This window comes from Eumetopias jubatus, unplaced genomic scaffold, assembly GCF_037043125.1.
Source record: "Eumetopias jubatus isolate StellerSeaLion01/CBP00866 unplaced genomic scaffold, mEumJub1_p1.0 scaffold_3, whole genome shotgun sequence".
Classification (NCBI taxonomy): Eukaryota; Metazoa; Chordata; class Mammalia; order Carnivora; family Otariidae; genus Eumetopias; species Eumetopias jubatus.
The window spans coordinates 58009608-58030493 of NW_028274809.1; the positions used below are offsets into that span (position 1 = coordinate 58009608).

The 20886-nt window shown below is 42.1% G+C and overlaps 1 protein-coding gene across 1 annotated transcript in view; it reads left to right on the forward strand.

Annotated features, from left to right (window-relative positions):
* CHN1 (chimerin 1) overlaps positions 1–18774 on the forward strand; it is a 203325-nt gene extending 184551 nt beyond the window's left edge. The window contains exons 9-13 of the mRNA XM_088022098.1: positions 6118–6291; positions 7021–7098; positions 9637–9774; positions 16657–16762; positions 18046–18774. Coding sequence (XP_087878224.1) covers positions 6118–6291; positions 7021–7098; positions 9637–9774; positions 16657–16762; positions 18046–18217 — 668 coding nt within the window. The 3' untranslated portion in view covers positions 18218–18774. The remainder of the gene's footprint in view (positions 1–6117; positions 6292–7020; positions 7099–9636; positions 9775–16656; positions 16763–18045) is intronic.
* Positions 18775–20886: the final 2112 nt, after the last annotated feature.

Genomic DNA, 20886 nt, shown 5'->3' on the forward strand with positions numbered 1-20886 from the left:
TTCAGGGAGGGGGGACATCTAAGGGATACGTTTTAGAATAAAACTTTCATTCACAATTATTTAAAATATGAACACTCATGGAGCACCTGGCTGGCTTGGTTGGTAGAGCATGCGACTCTTGATCTCGGGGTTGTGAGTCCAAGCCCCACGTTGGGTATAGAGAGTACTTAAAAAAAATCTTTTAAAAAAATAAATAAAATATGAACACTCAAAGAATGAGCAATTATCTTTCCTTTCAAAACACACATTATCATTACCCCTTAAGTCTATCAATATAATGTAAATAATATCACCTTTTTTCAAAAGATAGATTTTTGTGCTTTCTAGATATGAAACATGTTTTTTAGGGAAATCAAGCCCCAGGAAATCTGAAATCTGAGAGTAGCTTAAAGTCAGTAGTTTAATAGAAACATTAATAAAGGACAGAATAAAATGCAGTTTGAGCTTTTTCATTTTTCCTTTCATATGGTTTAGTCCATGCTTATTAACTTGAATGATTAGGAGGGGGAAATGTGGTTTAATTGTCGCATAAAAATAACCTACTAAACCAAGAGATGCAACAAAGGAAATGATCTTCTATGGACTTTTGTTGTTGTTTATAGTCTAGAGCTTCCTTGGGAGAAATGGAACGACAGAGGTGTTATATGACGTTAATAAATAAGTATGAAAACCAAATAAAGTCTTAATGGCAAACTGAAATATTGATGTATGGCTAGTCCCTGCAGGAGCGATTTTCAGAGCGAGCTCAGAGCTGGTATATTGCACCGTGAACTTAAGGGTATTAAAGATGCTTTATTTTCATGACTTTGCCCTATCCTGTGTTTGTCTGAAGGACTTCGTATCCAATGCCGCCAAAAATTTGGCCTTTGAAATTTATTTCTAAAATTGAGAATGTTGTCCCATAGTTCAATCTTATTCAAATAGAAGAAAGAATGTCAGTTTAGAAAACATTTCCCTCTTCCTTAATTCCTAAATCTGAGCTCAGTCATCACTTTACCCACTTTTCACTGAGTCACAAATAATCCTAGGAGCCTAATGTTTAAAGTGGTAGGTAACTCCAATTATTGAAAGTAAAAAGGTTAGTATTAATATCCGACCACTAGTGCCATTCACAGGTTTTGATATTGTGTCAAAATTTTACTGGTTTGCTTTGTAATGGTTTTCCATATGGAATTTATACATAGGGAAAGAATATGACAATAACAAGAATATAATGGGTAGCTTCTACCACTGCTTTTTAAAGGTCCTTGCCAGTGATTTCACTCATACGTGGAATTTAGGAAATAAACTAGCAAAGGGGAAGAAAAGAGAGAGACAAACCAAGAAACAGATTGTTACCAATAGAGAACAAACTGCTGGGCACCAGAGGGCAGGTGGGTGGGGGATGGGTGAAACAGGTGATGGGGATGAAGGAGCGCACTTGTGATGGGCACAGGGTCGTGTATGGAAGTGTTGAATCACTCTATTGTACACTGTGTGTTAACTGGAATTAAAATAAAAACTTAAAATAGTACATGGATATAAAAAAGTCCTTGCCAAATCATATATATATAAAACAGTAAAATATAGCAATGTCTTTTAAACTCAAGTATATACAACAAATAATGGGTACAACAAACATTACTGAATAAGAGGTTGAAACTAGCAAATTCATCTTCAGGGCTGAAAACCGTAACGCAGAGTGTATGACACACTGCCAGTGAGGAGTGGCATGCATCACTTGGTGGGAAGAGCACAAGCAGGGCATCCGGAGGCCAAGGCTACATCACAGTTCTAGCACTTTCTGGCTGAGTAACCTGAACAAGTCATTTAGCCTCTTGGAGCTTTATTGCCTCTATCTGTAAGGTAAAGGCACTGGGATAGGCTGCTACCAACAGCCCTTTCCAAATGGATCTGTTGCTTCTTTGTACACGAAGTATAAGACACACTAATATGAAATTATGAAGCTTTGCTTTTATACATTTAAAATCCCGTGTAGGAGTTCTTCTGGTTCTGGATGAGATGAATAAATAGGTTTCATTTTATTCTTCACAATATTAGTAACAAAAGACCCTGTACAAAATCTATACATCAACTATGAGAAGACTCTGAAAATGGAGAAAAGCAGGCAGGCTAACCCAAGGAACTCAGCAGCAAGTTGCCTGGTGGTTGGGGGTTGGCTTTTTTTCCTCCCTCCCGTGTACCCCCAGCCTGGGCACGGGAGCAGCCCACAGCCCATCAGTGCCAACAAGCACAGACAAAAACATAACCCACAGAAAAGCCTGCTCTTCCTAGCCAAAGCCCTGGGAAAATGTAGCCCAGCCAGCCAAACCATTCCATCCTTCCTGCTGTCCTCCAGGTGAGCATCACGAACAAGGCACAGTGCTGCTGCCACCGCACCCTCCCCCCCGCCCCACCACTGCCGCAGTCTATGGGCAGAACCTGGTTTCGCCCCGCCCTGTAGTCCCCAGGGTGCGCCTCTCCCCCGGGAGTGAGTGGAGCCCTGTCATTCCTCACTGCCTCACAGGAAGAAAGTGGTACCCCTCCTGGCTGAGCCTGTGGGTGGCACCTGGACTTCTGTCCCTACCACGTAGTAGAAAAAGCACCCTCTCAGCCCAAGTCTGGGTGGAGCCCTGTCTTGATGCTGACCTGCAGTAATGGGGCAGCCGAGACCAGGAGCATTAACTTGTCTTCCACATGTACCCTATAGTTCCACGCAGCTCGGCATTCCTTCTCAGGCAGGTTTCTGGGCAAACCCTGGCTTCCATCCTCACCCTGCAGTAACTAGGAGGTGGCCCTCTCCTTCCCCAGGATGTGGGGTACAGGGCGCCTGGTGGCTTAGTCGTTAAGCATCTGCCTTCGGCTCAGGTCATGGTCCCAGGGTCCTGGGATCGAGCCCTGCATCGGGCTCCCTGCTCCACGGGAAGCCTGCTTCTCCCTCTCGCACTCCCCCTGCTTGTGTTTCCTCTCTCGCTGTCTCTCCCTCTCTCTGTTGGAAAATAAAATCTTAAAAAAAAAAAAAAGAATGTGGGGTACAGTGCTGCCATTGGGGTAACATACAAGTGGGGGGGGCAAAAAAGTGCAACAGTAGCACTACAAAGGCTCTGTAAACTAGGTTGATGTTTGAACCCTGGCCTACAGAAGTGCACGAGGACATGCATTCTAAATCCCAACGGGCTGTCTGCTGAAAGGGAGATTTTCAATAGGAACCGGAGTCTTCTTGTAACACTCAAAAATATGCACGATTCAATTCAAAATTGAATTCATATTGAGAAGCAGGAAAATCTCAACTCAGACGAGAAAAGACAATCAACAGGTGCCGATACTGAAATGACCTAGATGCTAGAATTCTCAGACAAGGAAAGCAGCTATCATAATACTGCTCCAGCAAGCAATTATAAACACTCTTGAGACAAATGAAAAATAGGAATTAGAAAATGAAGATAAAAGGTGCCTGGGTGGCTCAGTTGGTTAGGCGACGGCCTTCGGCTCAGGTCATGATCCCGGAGTCCCAGAATCGAGTCCCACATCGGGCTCCCTGCTCAGCAGGGAGTCTGCTTCTCCCTCTGCCCCTCCCCCCCTTGTGCTCTCTCACTCTCTCTAAAATAAAATCTTTAAAAATAAAAAAGAAAATGATAAAAATAAGCAGAAATTTTAGAACTGAAAATTTTAACAATAAACTCACCAGACAGATGGGCTCAATAGCAGAATGGAGGTGACAGAGGAAGGACTTGGTGAACCTGGAGATAGATCAATAGACATTATCCAACCCGAACAAGAGAAAGTAGATTTTGAAAAGTGACCTGAGCCTCAGAGACCTGTAGCAGAATAGCCAAAGATTTAACATTTGTGTTGCTGGAGTCCCAGAAGAGGATAGAGGCCAAAAAAATATTTGAAAAATGAGTGGCTGAAAACTCCCTAGATTTGGTAAAAGCCAAGAAAAATGAAGTACTTATTTGGAGACACTTTTATGTAAATGAAATGTATGAGAATAGTAAAGATGAGGAAGCAGCTATAACCCCAGTCATCCAGGTCCTGTCACATTCACATGTGACAAACAGAACTGGCTCAGAGTTCCACCTAGCTTCTGACCGTAAGTTGATTAGGACAATACCATGTTAACGGACCCTGGGGTGCTGCATAGAAAAGGCCTCTCAAAAGTTTCTTCTTGATAATGACAACGGCATAGTCCTGGTAAACACTTCTAACCTCCTACACATAAGAAATTGCATATATTAGTATTAAAGCCTCACATGAACATAATAATGGATAGATAATAATAAATATTATTCCTATTTTACATAACTGAGGTACAGGAAAAGTAACTCACTCAAAATCGTACAGTTAATAGATGATAGAGCTAATTCTAGGTTATAGAAGTTATAGAAAACATTAAATGTTCAGGGGAAACAAGGTCTTCTAAGTGGAACTTTTGCCATTGATATGCCTTATGATTGAATCAGAAATTTTATCTGTAGCTAATAGAGATATAAAGAGGAACTGGGGGTCTGGGTAATGTAGTCATTTGGACATTGTCTAAGTATACAGAATGTTGTTGGGTCATTTCCTCTGATAGTATAGATCAAGCTCTGTGCTCTGGAAGCCCCTTTCTGTATTCAAAGAAGCAGCTGCTATTCTTTAGTGATGATAATGTTGGGCATTGTTGGCACTGGCCATGCCATCTCCAGTGCTGTTCTCTTACACACGTGTGCAAAGACTCAGTGTCCCTCGATACCTAGCTTGTCTGCACATGGGAGGTGCTCGCTACATAGGAATTCCTCCCTTTGAGTCACACGGGCCTTACGTACTCATTGCAAGTTGGCAGTGTCTACATAGTTAATGAAAGAATGATTCCATTTATAAATTTTGGCAAATGTTCCTTATCTCTGTTTATTGTTACTGCTGTATAGAACCAGACCGCAGCTCTACCAAGTCATTATTACAATGATAATCACCAACATTTGCTGAAAGAGCAAGCAAAACTAAAGCTTGCCCAGTGACCACAAGCAGTGGTCATGGACTTGTAGGATTTTCAAATTGTTTCGTTAAGACCTGGATATAATTGAATCATATTTACAAGGGGTCAACATCAAGTTCTTAAGAAAAACACCAAATGGGTTATGTTTTTAAAAACAAAGATGACATTTATTTTAAATTATTCAGCGATGGTTTTAACACTCTTCACTCTAATTTAGCAAAATATTTGAATTCCTCTCTGTCCCTTCTAAAATTCCGTTGCTCTCTTGTTGAAAATCAAATATCTCCTAACATTAACTAGAAGATGTTTGGGTTCTAGCATCTTAGAAGTTGTAAAATTACAAAGCAAAGGCCCACACTTCAGGAGAGGCAAGATGGTATATGTATTAAAATCGTGGACCATAGAAACATCTATAATGCTTGAATTTCAGCTCCACTACACACTCATTGCATGACCTTGGGTAAATTACCTAACACTTATGTGCTTGGTTTCATCAGATTTATAAAATGAGAAGAAAAATAGTACCTATTTCATAGAGTTTTTTCAGCTTGATGGAAATAATGTAAAGCACTTGGACTAGTGCTTGGCATCAGTAAGCTGGTGCTAATAGTAAATAACAACTGTGGCTATTTTTAGCCACTAAATTATTTTATATATATCTCGAGGCTTATGAATACATATGAATATGAGCAGCATGATTTTAAGAGGGCCCTGGGATACTCTTACTTTTGGAGATCTGATTCCTCTTCATATCCAACATATTAAAATATAATTATATATCCCACATCAAATATAATTTTTATGTCACTTTAAGGAAATGGATAATTTTAAGTTGCCTATTTGGCATAATATTACATTTTGTAGACATTTAAACACTTATTAATTTTGTTTTATTTGGGTTGAATGTCTCCTGAGATCACACAGCAAGTAAGCGATGAAGCATGAGCTAGAATTCTCATCTGCTGACTTAAAACCAAAATTTTCCAAGAGAAAAGATGGGAAGAATGTTTTTACACTCTGCAGAAACTACTGGAAGCTAGTCCCCTTTTAAGCCTAACTCAAGCTGGATGGAGTGTCTTTTGCTAAAATAAACAGTCCAGGATGCTCAAAACTCTGAAAACATTGATGAATTTTTCCTTTCTCTATTTTTTTTTTTTTAGATTGTGGTTTGAATGTTCATAAGCAGTGTTCCAAGATGGTCCCAAATGACTGTAAGCCAGACTTGAAACATGTCAAGAAGGTATACAGTTGTGACCTTACAACACTCGTGAAAGCCCATATCACTAAGCGACCAATGGTGGTGGACATGTGCATCAGGGAAATTGAATCTAGAGGTGAGGCGTTTCCAGTGTGGTTCAGCAGTTGTAATGCACCATGAATGCAAGTTCTAATGCCCTTCTGGGTGCTTCATTGACATAATCCAGTTGTCTTCTGTAAGTTTAGGGGGGGATGATTTCAGATGTCAAAAGATCTGAAAGTCTGAAATGAGTTAATTTAGCAAATAACGAACCAGCTTGATCTTAAGGTACATTTAACTAGTTATAGGAAATATACTTAAATATTTTTACGGATGATGGATCTTCTAGTCTATAAAAGTTGACATGTAGATAGCAATTTGTTTTTCACTTTTTACATTTTTTTCTAGGTCCAAGAAGCAAAGGTGTAAATGCTCTGTTAAAACTATCCTAAGCCAAAACACAGAGCTGCATCCTCATTATTATTTCCCATTTGGGAAACTCTGGTATGGGCCTATTAATATGGTTATCTTAGTCTTCGGTTATGTAAAAGAATTTATGGTATAATTGGGGCGATGAATTATTTCCCTTAAGACTCAACATAAGTGATCTAATTAGACTAAGTGATGAGCCAAATTACAAATAGTCAGGTAACAATAGGTCAGAGTTTAAAAACTGAGTGCAATGGTTTTATTTTCTAAACAAGTATATTTAATCATTCTTTCAGGCACATTACTTCCCCAGCCTGAAGTATGGGAAGAAGTTAAACTCTGGAGAAAAGGCGTAATTCCAAAGAAACTAATTAGCTCCCTTGCTTTATTTTTACAGGTCTTAATTCTGAAGGACTGTATCGAGTATCAGGATTTAGTGACTTAATTGAAGATGTCAAGATGGCTTTTGACAGGGGTATGTTCTTCAGCATGTTCATTAACTTAGGACAACAATGCTGTCTGCCAGAATCTAATGACTTAGATTCCCCCACCATAGAATCATCACTGATTTTATTTTAATCAGTGCCATAAAGGAAAATTGTAACTGTGGAACATAACCTAGTTTGTTGGGGTTGGGGGGATGCTGGAGATCAAAAGAGGCTTTTCCAGAGAATAGAGGTTGACCAGATAATGGTTGAGTAGCAAAGAAACAGGATATGTAAAGACTTCGGCAAGAAAAGAGTGTGCAAAAACCCTGAGGCTGTCCTTGTCAAGGCCCTGAAAAGTGCTGTGGCGTAGAACGTAAGAAGTGAAAGGAAAGTGGACTAAGAGACAATGAATATAATATCTTACTATAGAAAGAACTAGCTGAATGGTAGAAGGGTTCTCAGATCACCCTCCAAATTCGGTTTAACCTGTCATATGACTGAACTATAAGGTTGGCGACTTTATTTTCCAAACCAAAAATTGGGTGTGTACCCTATAATGAGACAGGATATTTGAAATTTGGATTCTCATAGAAAAATAATAGATAATGGAAACAGGAACCGTGTGGCAGGAGAGAATACCAGTATTCTTTCTTTTTTCCTGAATAAAAATTTTGATAGAGGTGATACTTGCCTTCTTAATTCTTCTACCTTCCTTTTGTGCTCTCCCATCCTCTTCTCCAGGTCTTTGGGCCCCCAGGACCTACACACTTGCCTAAGGTCCCCCATTGAAGCATTCTTCATTGCCTTTTCTTCCCAGAAAGTGGTCTATCCCAATTTGTACTGCCACTGCCCGTGATTTCAACCCAAGTATGAAAGACAGATACCGGTGATCTAATTCACACTTGAATGCGAGTGTCTGATAGGCCATGGTATTTTGCATTTAAAAGAGACTTCTTTAAAGAAAAACAGACTTCATTAGAGTAGTTTTAGGGTTACAGTGTTAGGTTAACAGTAGTCTTAGCTTACAAAATTTCACAGACAGTACAGAGATTTCCCATATAAGCTCTCCTCTCATGCCCCCCTAGCCCAGTTTCCTGTTATTAATATCTTGCATTAGTTTAGTTATGTTTGTTAGAACTGATGAACCAACATTGATACGTTATTAATAACTAAAGTCGGTAGGTTACACTGAAGTTCACTCTTTATGTTGTACAGTTCTGTGGGTTTGGCAAATGCATAATGTCATATATCCACATTACAGTGGCACACAGAATTTTCACTACCATGAAAATCATTTGTGCTTTACCTGTTCTTCCTTCCCTTTCTCCCCCTGAGCCCCTGGCAACCACTGTTCTTTCTACTGACTCCATAGTTTTGCCTTTCCCAGAACGTCATATAGTTGGAATCATAGAGTATGTAGCCTTTTTCGGCTGATTTCCTTTACTTAGCAATATGCATTTAAAGTTCTCCCATGCCTTTTCATAGCTTGATAGCTCTTCTCTTGCTGCTGCTCAGTAACATTCCTTTGTCTAGATACATCACAGTTTATTCGCCTATTGAAGGGCATCTCAATTGCTTCCAAATTTTTTGGCAGTTATGAATGAAAGTGGTGTTACATATTTGTGACCACATTTTTGTGAAGACATAAGTAGTTTTCAGCTCTTCTGGGTAAATACCCAGGAGTGTGATTGCTGGATTATATGGTAAGAGTATGTTTAGCTTTGTAAGAAACCATCCACCCCACAAAGTGACTGTACCATTTTGCGTTCCCAGCACTTTACAGTACTGTGGCTCCACATCCTCTCCCAACATTTGTCATCAGGGTTCTGGATTTTCGCCATTCTAATATCTGTGTAGGGAAGAGGCTGCTTTTTAATTGCTAGAAATCATTCATAAGCCAAACGGAATAAAAGAAATCTAGTATAAGATCAGCTCAGAGTAGGCGCTAATTAAATCTTTTGTAGATGAAAATTCAGGTATTTTAACCAGTGACTAAATGCAGGGTAGTAAAGGAAGGCCAGCTTAACTCGAGTCTGAAGGCGCAGCACCTCTAAAATACTCTTCTCTTTTATAACTTCTCTTGTTACTTCAGCACTCTGAAGTTTTGTTTCACTTCATTCTCGTACTTCTCACTGTCTGCCTACCCCCAGGGCTTAGACAACATCCCTAGTCATGGTCATGTGTCAGAGCCTAGGGTGAGTCAGAGGTGGCCTTTTTTAAGTTAGGAGTGCCTTTCTTGTTATTTTTCAAACCTCTAGGTTTATTTAAAAAAGAAAGAAAAAGCAATCCCACATAATTCCCCTAGGAATTCTCAAGTACTGCTGGAATTTACAAATATTGCTGTTGACCTCTGTCCTCTTGTACCCACCCCTCAGTTAAACCTGGAAAAATAACTTCAGAATAGAAAATTAAAAAAGGTTTTGCTTTCCACAGAAAATTGATCATTTATATACATCAGCACACTGAATTTGATAGTAAAAACTGACGCATTGCCAATCTCTAAAGACTGTATACAAAGAGATGTTATGAAAACAGTGCTCTGCATCCAGGTACTTAACTCTTACTGTTTTTAACATCCTTCCAAGATGGTGAGAAGGCAGATATTTCTGTGAACATGTATGAAGACATCAACATCATCACCGGCGCGCTGAAACTATACTTCAGGGATCTCCCAATCCCACTCATCACGTATGATGCCTACCCGAAGTTTATCGAGTCCGCCAGTAAGTATGAAGGCGTGAATTCCGAATAACCTCACAGAATGCCTCCTCCTGGTACTCACTTCTCCAGTTTTTCTGCGTGTCTTGAACGCGTACTAAATATCTCCCCTCACCTCTCTGCACGGCTAATATACTCAAGAGTTTTGAACTCCTCTCTAATGTCGGTTATTTGTGACATCTGCCATCAGAAGCCTCTTTGTAATGTGCTAACCCTCATTTTCCAAAATAAGGCTTTTCCCAGTGCTCCTTAGATAAGGACCAACACTTCTACAAAATAAAAATGAATAACTAGAAAAATAAAATTGAAAAACAGGACCAAACTATTTTGTTACTAGATTCAGCTAGTCATAAAAGTTGCTCTATCAGATCCCATAAAAGTTTCTAAATTCTTACTTTCAATTTCTGTCCTTACCCTGTGACAGACCATTAGCAGGCAATTTGTGAACTGGCACTGGTCCGTAGATCATACTTTAAGGAGCACTGTTTTAGATCAAGAAGTGGTTTTTTAAGTTCTAGTTGAGATGCAAATGAGAAAAAAAGCAAAGGCTCATATGCCAAATTTTATTTATGGTGCAAAACTCATACCTGTAATTCACACTTCATTTTTTTTAAAGAAGGGAATTTTTAACAGATTTTAAGTGTTAGCATTGCCCTTTTTTAGAAAAGATAGGCTATTTCTATCATTCGCTTTTCTCTCTTAAAAACCATATGTTGTCTTGATCTTTAAATAATAACATCACTTTCTTAGTAACACTGATTTGCTTTTTGACTTGGAAATTTCGTGAAGTACAGACTTGCTTTGTTCTAATTTTTAGTTTCCCCTTCAGTGCTTTTGTTGAGAATTTCTGTGGTTAGTTCCCTGGAGCCCTGATTTCTTGCGGGTCAGCCCAGCTCTCATGTAGAGAACAGCCAGGAGAATTACACTGATTTGTACAAATGTCCATGTTAGGAGCCTGAAAGACTCTAGATCTCTTCCATCGGAATTTAAGTCCTCTTATTTTGGGATGGATTCAGTGCTGATCATGAAAATTGTCTGCGGGAGCTTATGGTTGTTTTGTGGGCCAGACGTTTCTGCCCCAGAGAGAGAAGTCTGATGGCTGTGAACATGGACAGCACTTGACACACACTTACATCACAAAAGGGGTGCTCAGTCCACAGTTTGCCCCGATCCCCAGGACAACACTGAGGGCCAAGTGGACAGTGTTCCTGTGCCCGGTGTCACTTTGGAGTAAAACTGAAACTTGGCTTCTGTGCCAAAGCCAAGGGCACCCCATTTGCAGAGAACAAAGCAGTCCTTCAAACCCAGGTTCTGAACTCTACACAACCGCCTCATCTATGTAGAAGAAAAACCCAAGCCTTCCTTATTGGGGTTCAAGGCCTCTTGCCCCCCACACCCGCACATTGTTTCACCTTCATTCCCCACACCCACCTCAGCTGCCTCGGTTAACCTTCCAAACCATTTGTCAGGGTTCTGGGGTTTGTATCTGAAACAGGCGTCCTGTCTCACATCAGCAAAGCCCCTGTCCTACCTCCAAGAGCTCTTCAAAGCACATCATAGGATAGAAACTTCCCTAAATCAAGGTAGATTCTTTCTTATAATTTCAACTGTTTTGATGTGTGATTGCCATGACACCAAAACCATGGCCTAATACTTATATACAATATCAATGTTTATTGTACGTGTTTGCTTTTGATCTAATTGTTTATGGAACATTGTGTCCTTGTCTGCGTCTCTTGTAGCAGTAGAGTCTGTTTCATTCTTTAGACACATAGATACAGCCTTTCTCTTACCTTTATGGGCACATAAGGGAGACGAGAGAAGCTAAGATTTACAGAGCATATACTAGGTCCCGGGAGTCATGTTAGGCACTTTACAGTCACGGTGTCGTTTTAGGGTTTGTTTTTTTTTTTTTCATTCTAGTTTAGTTTTAGTTTAGTTTCGTAATCTCTACACCCAACGTGGGGCTCAAACCATGACCCTGAGATCAAGAGTTGCCTGCTCTTCCAGCTGAGCCAGCCAGGCACTCTGCCAGAATATCATTTTAGGAAGATGTTACACGGTTTAAGTAAATTGCCCAAGGTCCTATCGCTGGAGGAGGTGGCCCTGGCATTCCAACTCACTTTTGTCTAATTAGTCCCAGCCCCCACTCTCTCCGCTCGGCCCAGTGCCTGGCTTCCCTGATGGAACAGAAGACTTACCCACAGGAGGAAGGCAGGAGGGCAGGAAGTCTTCCCAAAGGATGGTCAGGGCTAGTTGACCCTTCCTGATGCAGGTGTTCTTGAACCTTTTTATCACTCAGTCCCTAGGAAACAGGGGCCCTGTTCTCTAGGGCTCGGGTTTCTCTGGCATTTATTAGCATTTCTTGCCAACAGAAACTCGGAGTTCACATTAAAGCTTTCTCCTGCAAAAGCTATCTGAGCTCTGCTGTTGCAGCCTCCCTCGGACATGCTGCAGCTTGGAAGCTGGAGGGGAGTGACTACGGGAAATGAAAAAGGGACACATGGGTGGTGGAGGCCAGGGCATCTCATCTAAGGGCCCAAAGGTCCTCATAATCCCCTGGAAACTGCCCTTGAACCACCTGGAAGTGTCAGACTACCGAGCCCTTTTTCCTCGCTTCCTCTCCCCCCCCCCAGTGAAGACATTGCTGCCCCCACCCCACCCCACCCCCCGGTGCAAAGGCTAGAAGGTGCCTCTCACAGGCCTGCTCAGTAAGCCAGCACTCGGCTTTTTCCTGACCACGGCGAAAACGGCGCTGCCAGGAACGTGTGCGGGAATCTTTCTCTGGCCGAGGACTCTACAAGCTCTGTTCCCAGAAGATCTTAGAAAATATGACTCAGAGTGTAACCCTGAGTGAGTCAGATAAACTCAGAAATAAAACCCAGGGTTCTTTGTCCCAAGCAACTTAAAATGTCCTGAAGGGAAGCCTGGGATGAGAATTTGCAGTTTTTCCCTCACCTCTGCCACTGAGTCACCCCTTATGCTTGGCTAAGTCTTTTTCCTTCTTCTGTTTGAATTTCTCTCTAAAAGAATTGACAGCACATACTTTAAAAAGAACTTTTAACTAGATACTGATACAGGTTCAGGTGCGTATTTCCTGCCCGCACCATGTCCACATTGCCACATCCTTCCAGACCTTCCTCCGATGCCCTCTCTTCCTCCCCTCTGTTCCACTCAGCCCCCAGGCCATCTTTCTCCTCCATCTCCCCATCACACTTCCCCAGGACCTCTTCTACAGCCTCCTTCCTTCATGCTGGAAGGTTGCACTTATGTCTCGTCCTCCTTATTAGACTAACCCCTTTACGACGGGGAGTTCTCGCCCTCGTGTTTATTTTCTCACAGCACCTGCGAGAGTCCCGCACTTACAAAATAGGTGCTCAGTAAATACTTGTTGAATGAGTAAACATAATTTTATATCGAGAACCATAGAATCTTAAGAGTTTCTAGATCTTCTAAAGGGTCATGTTAACAAGACTTCCTCCTACAGCACATTTTTTTAAATACACAGTAACTGTAGGATCACCGCTTCTCTCGGCAGGCAGCTGCTGGTGGACAGATGCAACAGTCACCCTACTTGTGCGCAACAGTCACCCTACTTGTGCGCAACAGAGATCTGCCTGCTTTCAACTCCCTCCCGTTGGCAATGGTCCTAATATCACCCTCTTCCGCATGCAAGCCTTTCACATACTTAAAACAACCGATGGTGGTTGTTCATCTCTAAAAATATTCCATTTTGTCTTTCTCTCTCTTAAATTATGCTGTGGTCTTCTTAGGGCAAAAGATTTGTGTTCTCTGAAAACATTATGGGTAATAGTCCTTTAAGTAGGAAAAAAATAGAGAAAAATTAATTCCAGGGAAGAATCTCTGTCAATTTGATGTCAGAATATTCAAATGCAGTTTATTATAGGTCCTCCAATTTATATCTCCGGTCTGGACCTCTCCCTGAGCACCAGATTAATCCACCATCAGCACGATCATTTGGACGTCTCAGTGACATCTCGAATAGAACCCTGGATCTTTCCCATGAAATCTCTTCCACCCATAATCTTAATGGAGGCTCCATCCTCCCAGTTGCCTAACCCCAAAACTTAGCTCATTCTTGATTCTTCTTCTCCTACATCCCTCATCAGGAAGTCCCATGGACTCCACCTTTAAACTATCTCCAGAATCCAGCAACTTCTTATCACCTTCACTGCCACCACCTGGTCTAAGCTAAAGTCAGTCATTCCTCACCTGGGTTGGGTTTTTGTTTTTGTTTTTGTTTTTAAGATTTATTTGAGAGAGAGCAAGAAAGCATGTACGAGCATGGAGGGAGGGGCAGAGGGAGAGAATCTTCAGCAGACTCCCCACTGAGCACAGGAGCCCTTTGGGAGGCTCAGTCCCACGACCCTGAGATCATGACCCGAGCTGAAACCAAGAGTCAGATGCTTAACCAACTGAGCCAGCCTGGCTCCCCGCTCACCTGGATTTTTGTAAATAGTTACTAGAATGGTTTTTACTCTGGCCCTTCCACAGTCTGTTTCCCACATGGCAGACAGAGGAGAGATACTGTGAGCGATGTCTGTCAGATCATGCCCTTGTTCAGCACCTTCCCATTTCTCTCAGTAAACGCTAAGTCTCCGCAACAGCCTGACGGCCCGGGACACGACAGGGCCCTCTTGCTGTTCTGACGTCACTCCCCTCCATTTCCCTCCCGCTCCCTCTAGCGCAGCCACATTTGGTTCCCTCTCGCTCCCTCTAGCGCAGCCGCATTTGGTTCCCTCTCGCTCCCTCTAGCGCAGCTGCATTTGGCTCCTCACGTGTCCTCAAACATCACAGGCATACTGGCCCCTCAGGACCCTCTCACGGCTACTCCTCAGCCTGCAACCCCCTCCCCTAGATCTCCGTGTGGTGCGTTCCCCCACACCCTCAGAGTCTTTACTCAAGACCTACTTTCTCATTGAGGTCTATGCTGATCCCCATTTATTTTTTAAAGATTTTATTTATTTATTTGACAGAGAGACACAGCGCGAGAGGGAACACAAGCAGGGGGAGTGGGAGAGGGAGAAGCAGGTCTCCTGCTGAGCAGGAGCCCGATGTGGGGCTCGAGCCCAGGACCCTGGGACCATGACCCGAGCCGAAGGCAGACGCTTAACGACTGAGCCACCCAGGTGCCCCTGATCCCCATTTTAAATTGCACCCCATCACACTTGCAGTGTTTCTTACCCTGCTGTTTTTTTCCATAGCACTGGCCTCATTCTAATATAGTACAAACCGGAAGGTATGTGTTCATTATTGTCAGTCACCCTCCAAGAGAGAAAATAAGCTCTCTTTGAGCAGAGAATTTTATTTGCTAGCACACCAACACTATCCCTAATTTCACCCCATCTCAAGATTCTCCCTGCAAAGATTAAATGTGAAAATTAAAAGGAAACTATGTTACTTTTTTCAATTTCCAAAACAACAGTTTCAAATTAATTAGTCCTATGGTAAAAAATATAAGTAAATACTAAGTAATGGTTTCTATAGTAAATGGAATTTTCTTAATTCTAGAAATTAAGTGATTGAATTTCAGTATCCGAGATGGTATTGCTGTTATGAACTGACATTCTTTAAAGACCCGAAGTTTCAAAGACCATGCATCAATTATCATGGCAAATAATACATCCTTTATTACTGAGAAACGAACCAGGAACCCTGGGTAAGCTTTGGGCTGAAATTCTAAAATGGCCAAAGTTTCTTTGAATTAAAAAGCTTCACTCTTCCCATTCTGACATTTATCACATCTGCACTGCCAATGCTAGGAACTCTCACATTCATTTTTCTATCAGTTTTAACCGGACTCTGATGCATTGCCATTGAATCGTTTTGTCTTAGACATTAGAAAACTAGGATTCTCAGTCTTGTGTCTTCAGTGATATATTGTGGTCTGCTGTGGCCTTCCAGCATTTCAAGGCTGCTCCCCTGACTGAGACTCAGCACTCTGGGGTCCCCTTGCAATTGCCCTGCAACCCGACATTGAAAGGCCCCCTATCTTCCTGCCATCGGAGGAGAAGCAGGAATATGCTAGGGTGCTCTTTTTGAGAGCCCAGAATTTCAAAGACGTCTGCTGTTTCTGATTATGGGAATAACTGATGAACTGAATGCAATCTGTGACCTCAAAGGAACGTGCTGGGGTTTTGGCCAATACAGCAGAACTAAAATGTCCAAATGAGGATGGTTCCCTTTGAAGTTTACACTTCGGAAGAGCCACATTTACCTGCGGTCACTCCCAACATTTAGAATTGCCTCCACAGGGTTATTGCTTTCTCCTGAATGTCCTAAGTAGTAGAATATTTTTGTGCTCTGAGGGTAGGTTTGACTTTTTTTATATAACAAAAAGTAAATTAAAACCAAGGAAGTAAATACTGGGTGATGCCTTTCTTGGTTTAAAAAGAAAAGAGCATGAATACCCATTAAGACTTTGGCAGGGCTTGTATACCGTCGCTGAACTGGGATGTTCAAAATATCTTGAACGAATTAACATCCCTTAAGTAGATCTGTAATGTAAGATGACCTCATTTGAATGTCTAAGTTTTTAGCCCGTGGATACATGTGTCTGAACGCTTTGTGGTTACATCCTACCTATCCAGTGTCCAAGGTCCACGGTGACCAGACTCTAAGGCACTCAAGTGAATCAAGTGGGTGCCACCCCCAAAAGTCCAAGTGGTATTGCCGCACTGAAACTAAACCTTCTGGCAATCTGAAACTTGAACCTTAAAAATATCTTCCAAAGCTGTGGGCAAGGATCTGTGAGAAAGCATTTCTTACCGGTCCTAGATGATCACCACAAGAATAGAATTCAGTGAAGCATTTATACAAGTTGTCTGTTAAAGCTCTTCTCCTTGGTATTCACCTTGCTGTCTCAGAAATTATGGATCCCGACGAGCAATTAGAAACCCTCCACGAGGCACTGAAGCTGCTGCCCCCCGCGCACTGCGAAACCCTGCGGTACCTCATGGCGCATCTCAAGAGGCAAGTTAACAGACTCGGAAGCTTCTCCTTGTACTGCAACCGAATTTTAAGAATCAGATGAAACCAAAGGTGAAAGAAAGGACAGATTATTGAAGGAATGCTAAAAATATTCTGCGCTACGGTGCCGAATACAGACTGGATTCTGACGTAAACGTATTTGCAGTTCCAGTCTGTTTGCAAATATGTGAGATACTGATGTTCTGCCAAGGACATAAACTGAATTTTTGTGGAAAGAGAAAAGGTTGTAGCTGTAAGGACATGAGCATTAGCATAATAAAGAGCAAAGCAACTCGCCAGAAGGCTCACTTTTCTTACTTCTTGCTCCAAAATAGGCACTTGACACTTGGTGACAGGATTTTAGATTATTGCATTAATGTCTCCCACACTGAAAACTGCTATAAAAAAATGGAGTAAAATAAGAGGTAGAGGGAGGAATAGAAAATAAAATATTTCAGTTACTTCTGGTTTGATGTCTTAAGTAGACTGATGGTGGTATAACTTCATTTCCCTGCTCGGTCACTCTCACTCTCTACCAGTTGAAGGAAACTGTTTTAAATTATGTGATCAAGTTTTAGTGGTTTTAGAGTTTCAAAATATAAAGCCAATTAGAAACAAAAAAGACAGAACTTGACATCTATTTTGTATGCCTCTCGGCAAGAGCCACCCAGAAATGAATATTTAACTGATGGCGCATTTAACATTTACATGATTTTCTCCCTTAAAAGCAGCATGAGCTAAAACTTGTGTTCAATATGCTTACAACTTCACTTGCAAATTCAAGTTTGCTTCATATACGGATGCAATTAAATCCTTCACACTAAAGCAAAGGAACGGCTCTCAAATCCTAGTCTGGGCCTTTGCTGTATAGCAGGAGAGCAAACACGAACACTCAGCTCCCCGACCAGGTCGCTTGCCCTCAGCCATCTCTCCGTGCCACCGCCACCACCCTCCCCAGATACTCAGTAAAAATCCAGGGAACAGGACAGCCAATGTGGAAGGAGGGCTGATGGAATACTCGAGACGACCCAGCCCCTGGTCTGCTACGGGCAGGCACCCCCCACAGTCCAGCAGTGAGCTCGGGCAGGGGCTTCAGTGACCACCAGAAGTTTAATTTATCGATAGGATTTACTTTGAAGTGAAGAGGGGGACAGAGAAAGAACGTAGCCGAAGAGTTAAGTGGGCAGGAACCTTGACTGTGAACCTGGTTTTTGTTCTAGTGCTTGAGCACCGTGCAGAGTGCCAGCACTCACATGAAGGTGCGCTCCTTTGCTTTTATTTTCCAGAGTGACCCTCCACGAGAAGGAGAACCTTATGAACGCCGAGAACCTTGGCATTGTGTTCGGCCCGACCCTGATGAGGTCTCCAGAACTAGACGCCATGGCCGCCTTGAACGATATACGATACCAGAGACTGGTGGTGGAGCTGCTTATCAAAAATGAAGACATTTTATTTTAAATTTTAGTTTGCAGGGGAAAAAATGTTTTACAGATGAAGGAATGTTTTATAGTAATTTAATTGGCTCTTATAGCTGAATTATTTCTTGGTTAGAAGTTTGGGCAGATAGCCAGATTAAAATGAAGGAACTTCCCACTGCTTCCGTAGCACCGCTCAGCTGTCCTTGTAAAACAGTGAACACACGCGCTCCAGTTCGAGTAACCCTGGGTGTTTATCATGTTAAGAGAAACTCAAGCTACTGCATGATTAGCCCCCTCTTTGGCAAGGGAACCCCACACAAAGGAGACAACAAGCCTGCACCGCCTCTTTGTCCCGGGTAGTCTGTGGTCGTAATTCAGCATGTTTCGCAGAGTAAATCTGTCGTGACTTCGCTTTTGGGTTCTAGGTCCTTGGTTTCTGACGCTTCTATGAACGTGCACACCAATGGAGGACATGGCACCTCTGGCTGTGCCGCCTTCCCATAGACTAGAACGTAGGCCGGCTCCTCGCAAATGCTTCACTCCTGCTTTCTCTTAGTTCTTCTCTAACAGAGTCCTTTCTTTCCAGCAAAAGCAAAGTGTGTTTTCAGATTTGTTACTTTAGTCAATTATCCACCAATAAAAAAGTACAATGCGGAACATTTTCTGTTATTACTGGTTTTTTAGTTGCAGTTGTGTTTTTATCTGGCATGCATTTACTAATTTATTAAATTTGGCTTTCAGAAATCAAAAAATATTGATAGCTTACTTTTTTCCCCATGATTGAGCATGTCTGGGAAAATGTGTTTGGCCATTTATTTAATACCGAGTAAGGTTTTGTGCTCAGTTCCTCAAATAATTTAAAACTGCTTAGGATTAAAATCCCCATTCATTGGATTTTTCTTCTTGCTAGACTATCTTCTCAACTTTCGGTGGGGGGTGGGGGGAAGGAGTTCCTTCTCAAGCCACCAGAAGAAGAAAGACTAAAAAAAAGAGTGACTTCTTCCATGTTTGGTTTGTCAGAAATGCTGGCATTCAGCCGCAGTGGGGCTGACGAGGCTGCCGGGGAGGAGTCGGCCCACGTACATCTAGATGCCAGGGTGCGTGCGGTGGGCCTGCTACTGTTACTAGCCACCCATGTGCCTTTGCACTAAGGACCCTCCAGGTCCGTTTCCTTGTCTGTCGAATGAGCATCCTTCCAGAACTCAAGTTCTATCCTGCTTTTAAGAGTAAAAAAATAATAATAATGCAAGGCACATTTTTGTGTTTTTGCCACTTCAATCCTTGATACTACGAAGACTATCTCAAAGATAATAGTAACCGACAGAAATGAGTCTTTCCTAGTTTTGCCCCTGGACTCTAATAGGAAGTGGATAGTTTAACTAGCAATGTATGTGTTCAGAAAAGTGCGGTTGTTCAAAGGTTAGTCCCTCACTGCTGCCTTCTCAACCCCAGTCTCCCACGGAAAATGTCATCACACTGAACATTGGATGCATAGATTCAGAGGCTACAGAGATTTGTATAACATAAAAACTTTCTTTAAAATGGAGGCCACTAAAAGGCACTATACACTTAAGTCAATGCTCTTGACTCATGAAATACATTTGCCAGAGAAATCTGATCACATAAATCTGTCCCAGGTCAGGTAAGGCTACTGAACTATGTGTTCACGGCTAATGTTCATTTTGTACAAAGTCCTTTTAAAGGAGAAATCCAGTTGTAAAGAACTATGCTTTATTAGAATGTAATCACCCTGTCCTTTTCCTAAAAGGAACAGATATGGGTGACTTTCGAGTGGGCACTTTTTCTTTTCTAGGGGAAAATTCGTTTATTGTCCTGATTTACTGAAACTTAAAATATTCCATAAAATTACCCAGGAAAATCCAGGTAGCAGAAATATTTAACACTGTGCCTTCCTTCAAGAGGTCTCAGATACATTTTTAAAAAGGCCATAGAATGATACGCGCGCGCGCACACACACACACAATGCCACTTAAATCACTTCTGTCTTCCACAGGTATAGACGTAAGTTCTGGGGTGCTGAGGTAACACTGTAGACTTCCCCCAGCAGGACTGAGTAGATGTTCAGGGTTAAGTGTGAATATTACCGGGAGGTTCCGAGTCACCTGATGAATCAGTCCCATTTCAATGTCAGACCAAAGGCAGTGAGACACACACCTGAAGGAAACAGCTTCCGTGTGTGTGCAGGGGACAGGTAGGTGCCAGGGGAATCAAGGAGGCCCTTACCAGAATGAGAGATATACCTGGAGCAGAAGCAATGCCTGATCATAGTAAATGCTCAGCAGATGTTTAGGTAAACTTCCAAGTCTTCAGACAGGGTCCTTGTTTACCAGGTCTGTGAACAAGCACAGTTGGTATGTTTTTAAAGACCCGGATGTGTAGTTCATCCCCTCAGGACATGCAGATTCAAATTACAGCTACATCATCTGTGAGCATTCTTGGACCGTGGGGTGGCACTCCTTAAAATGAAGAAACAATTCCCTGTTGGCTCAGGAGGCTCTTAATAATTACCAGAAGATTTTACACATAGCTATCTGTGACTAATGGGAGAGTTCTTAAATCATGACCTTTTAGGATGAGGCAAAAGTTTCTATTGATTTCCACGGCAGGAGTGAAGGAGGGCACATAAACCTCCCCGTGATCATCCACCAACCTGGCAGCACTCTATCTACTCTGCCCTGAATGTCAGGT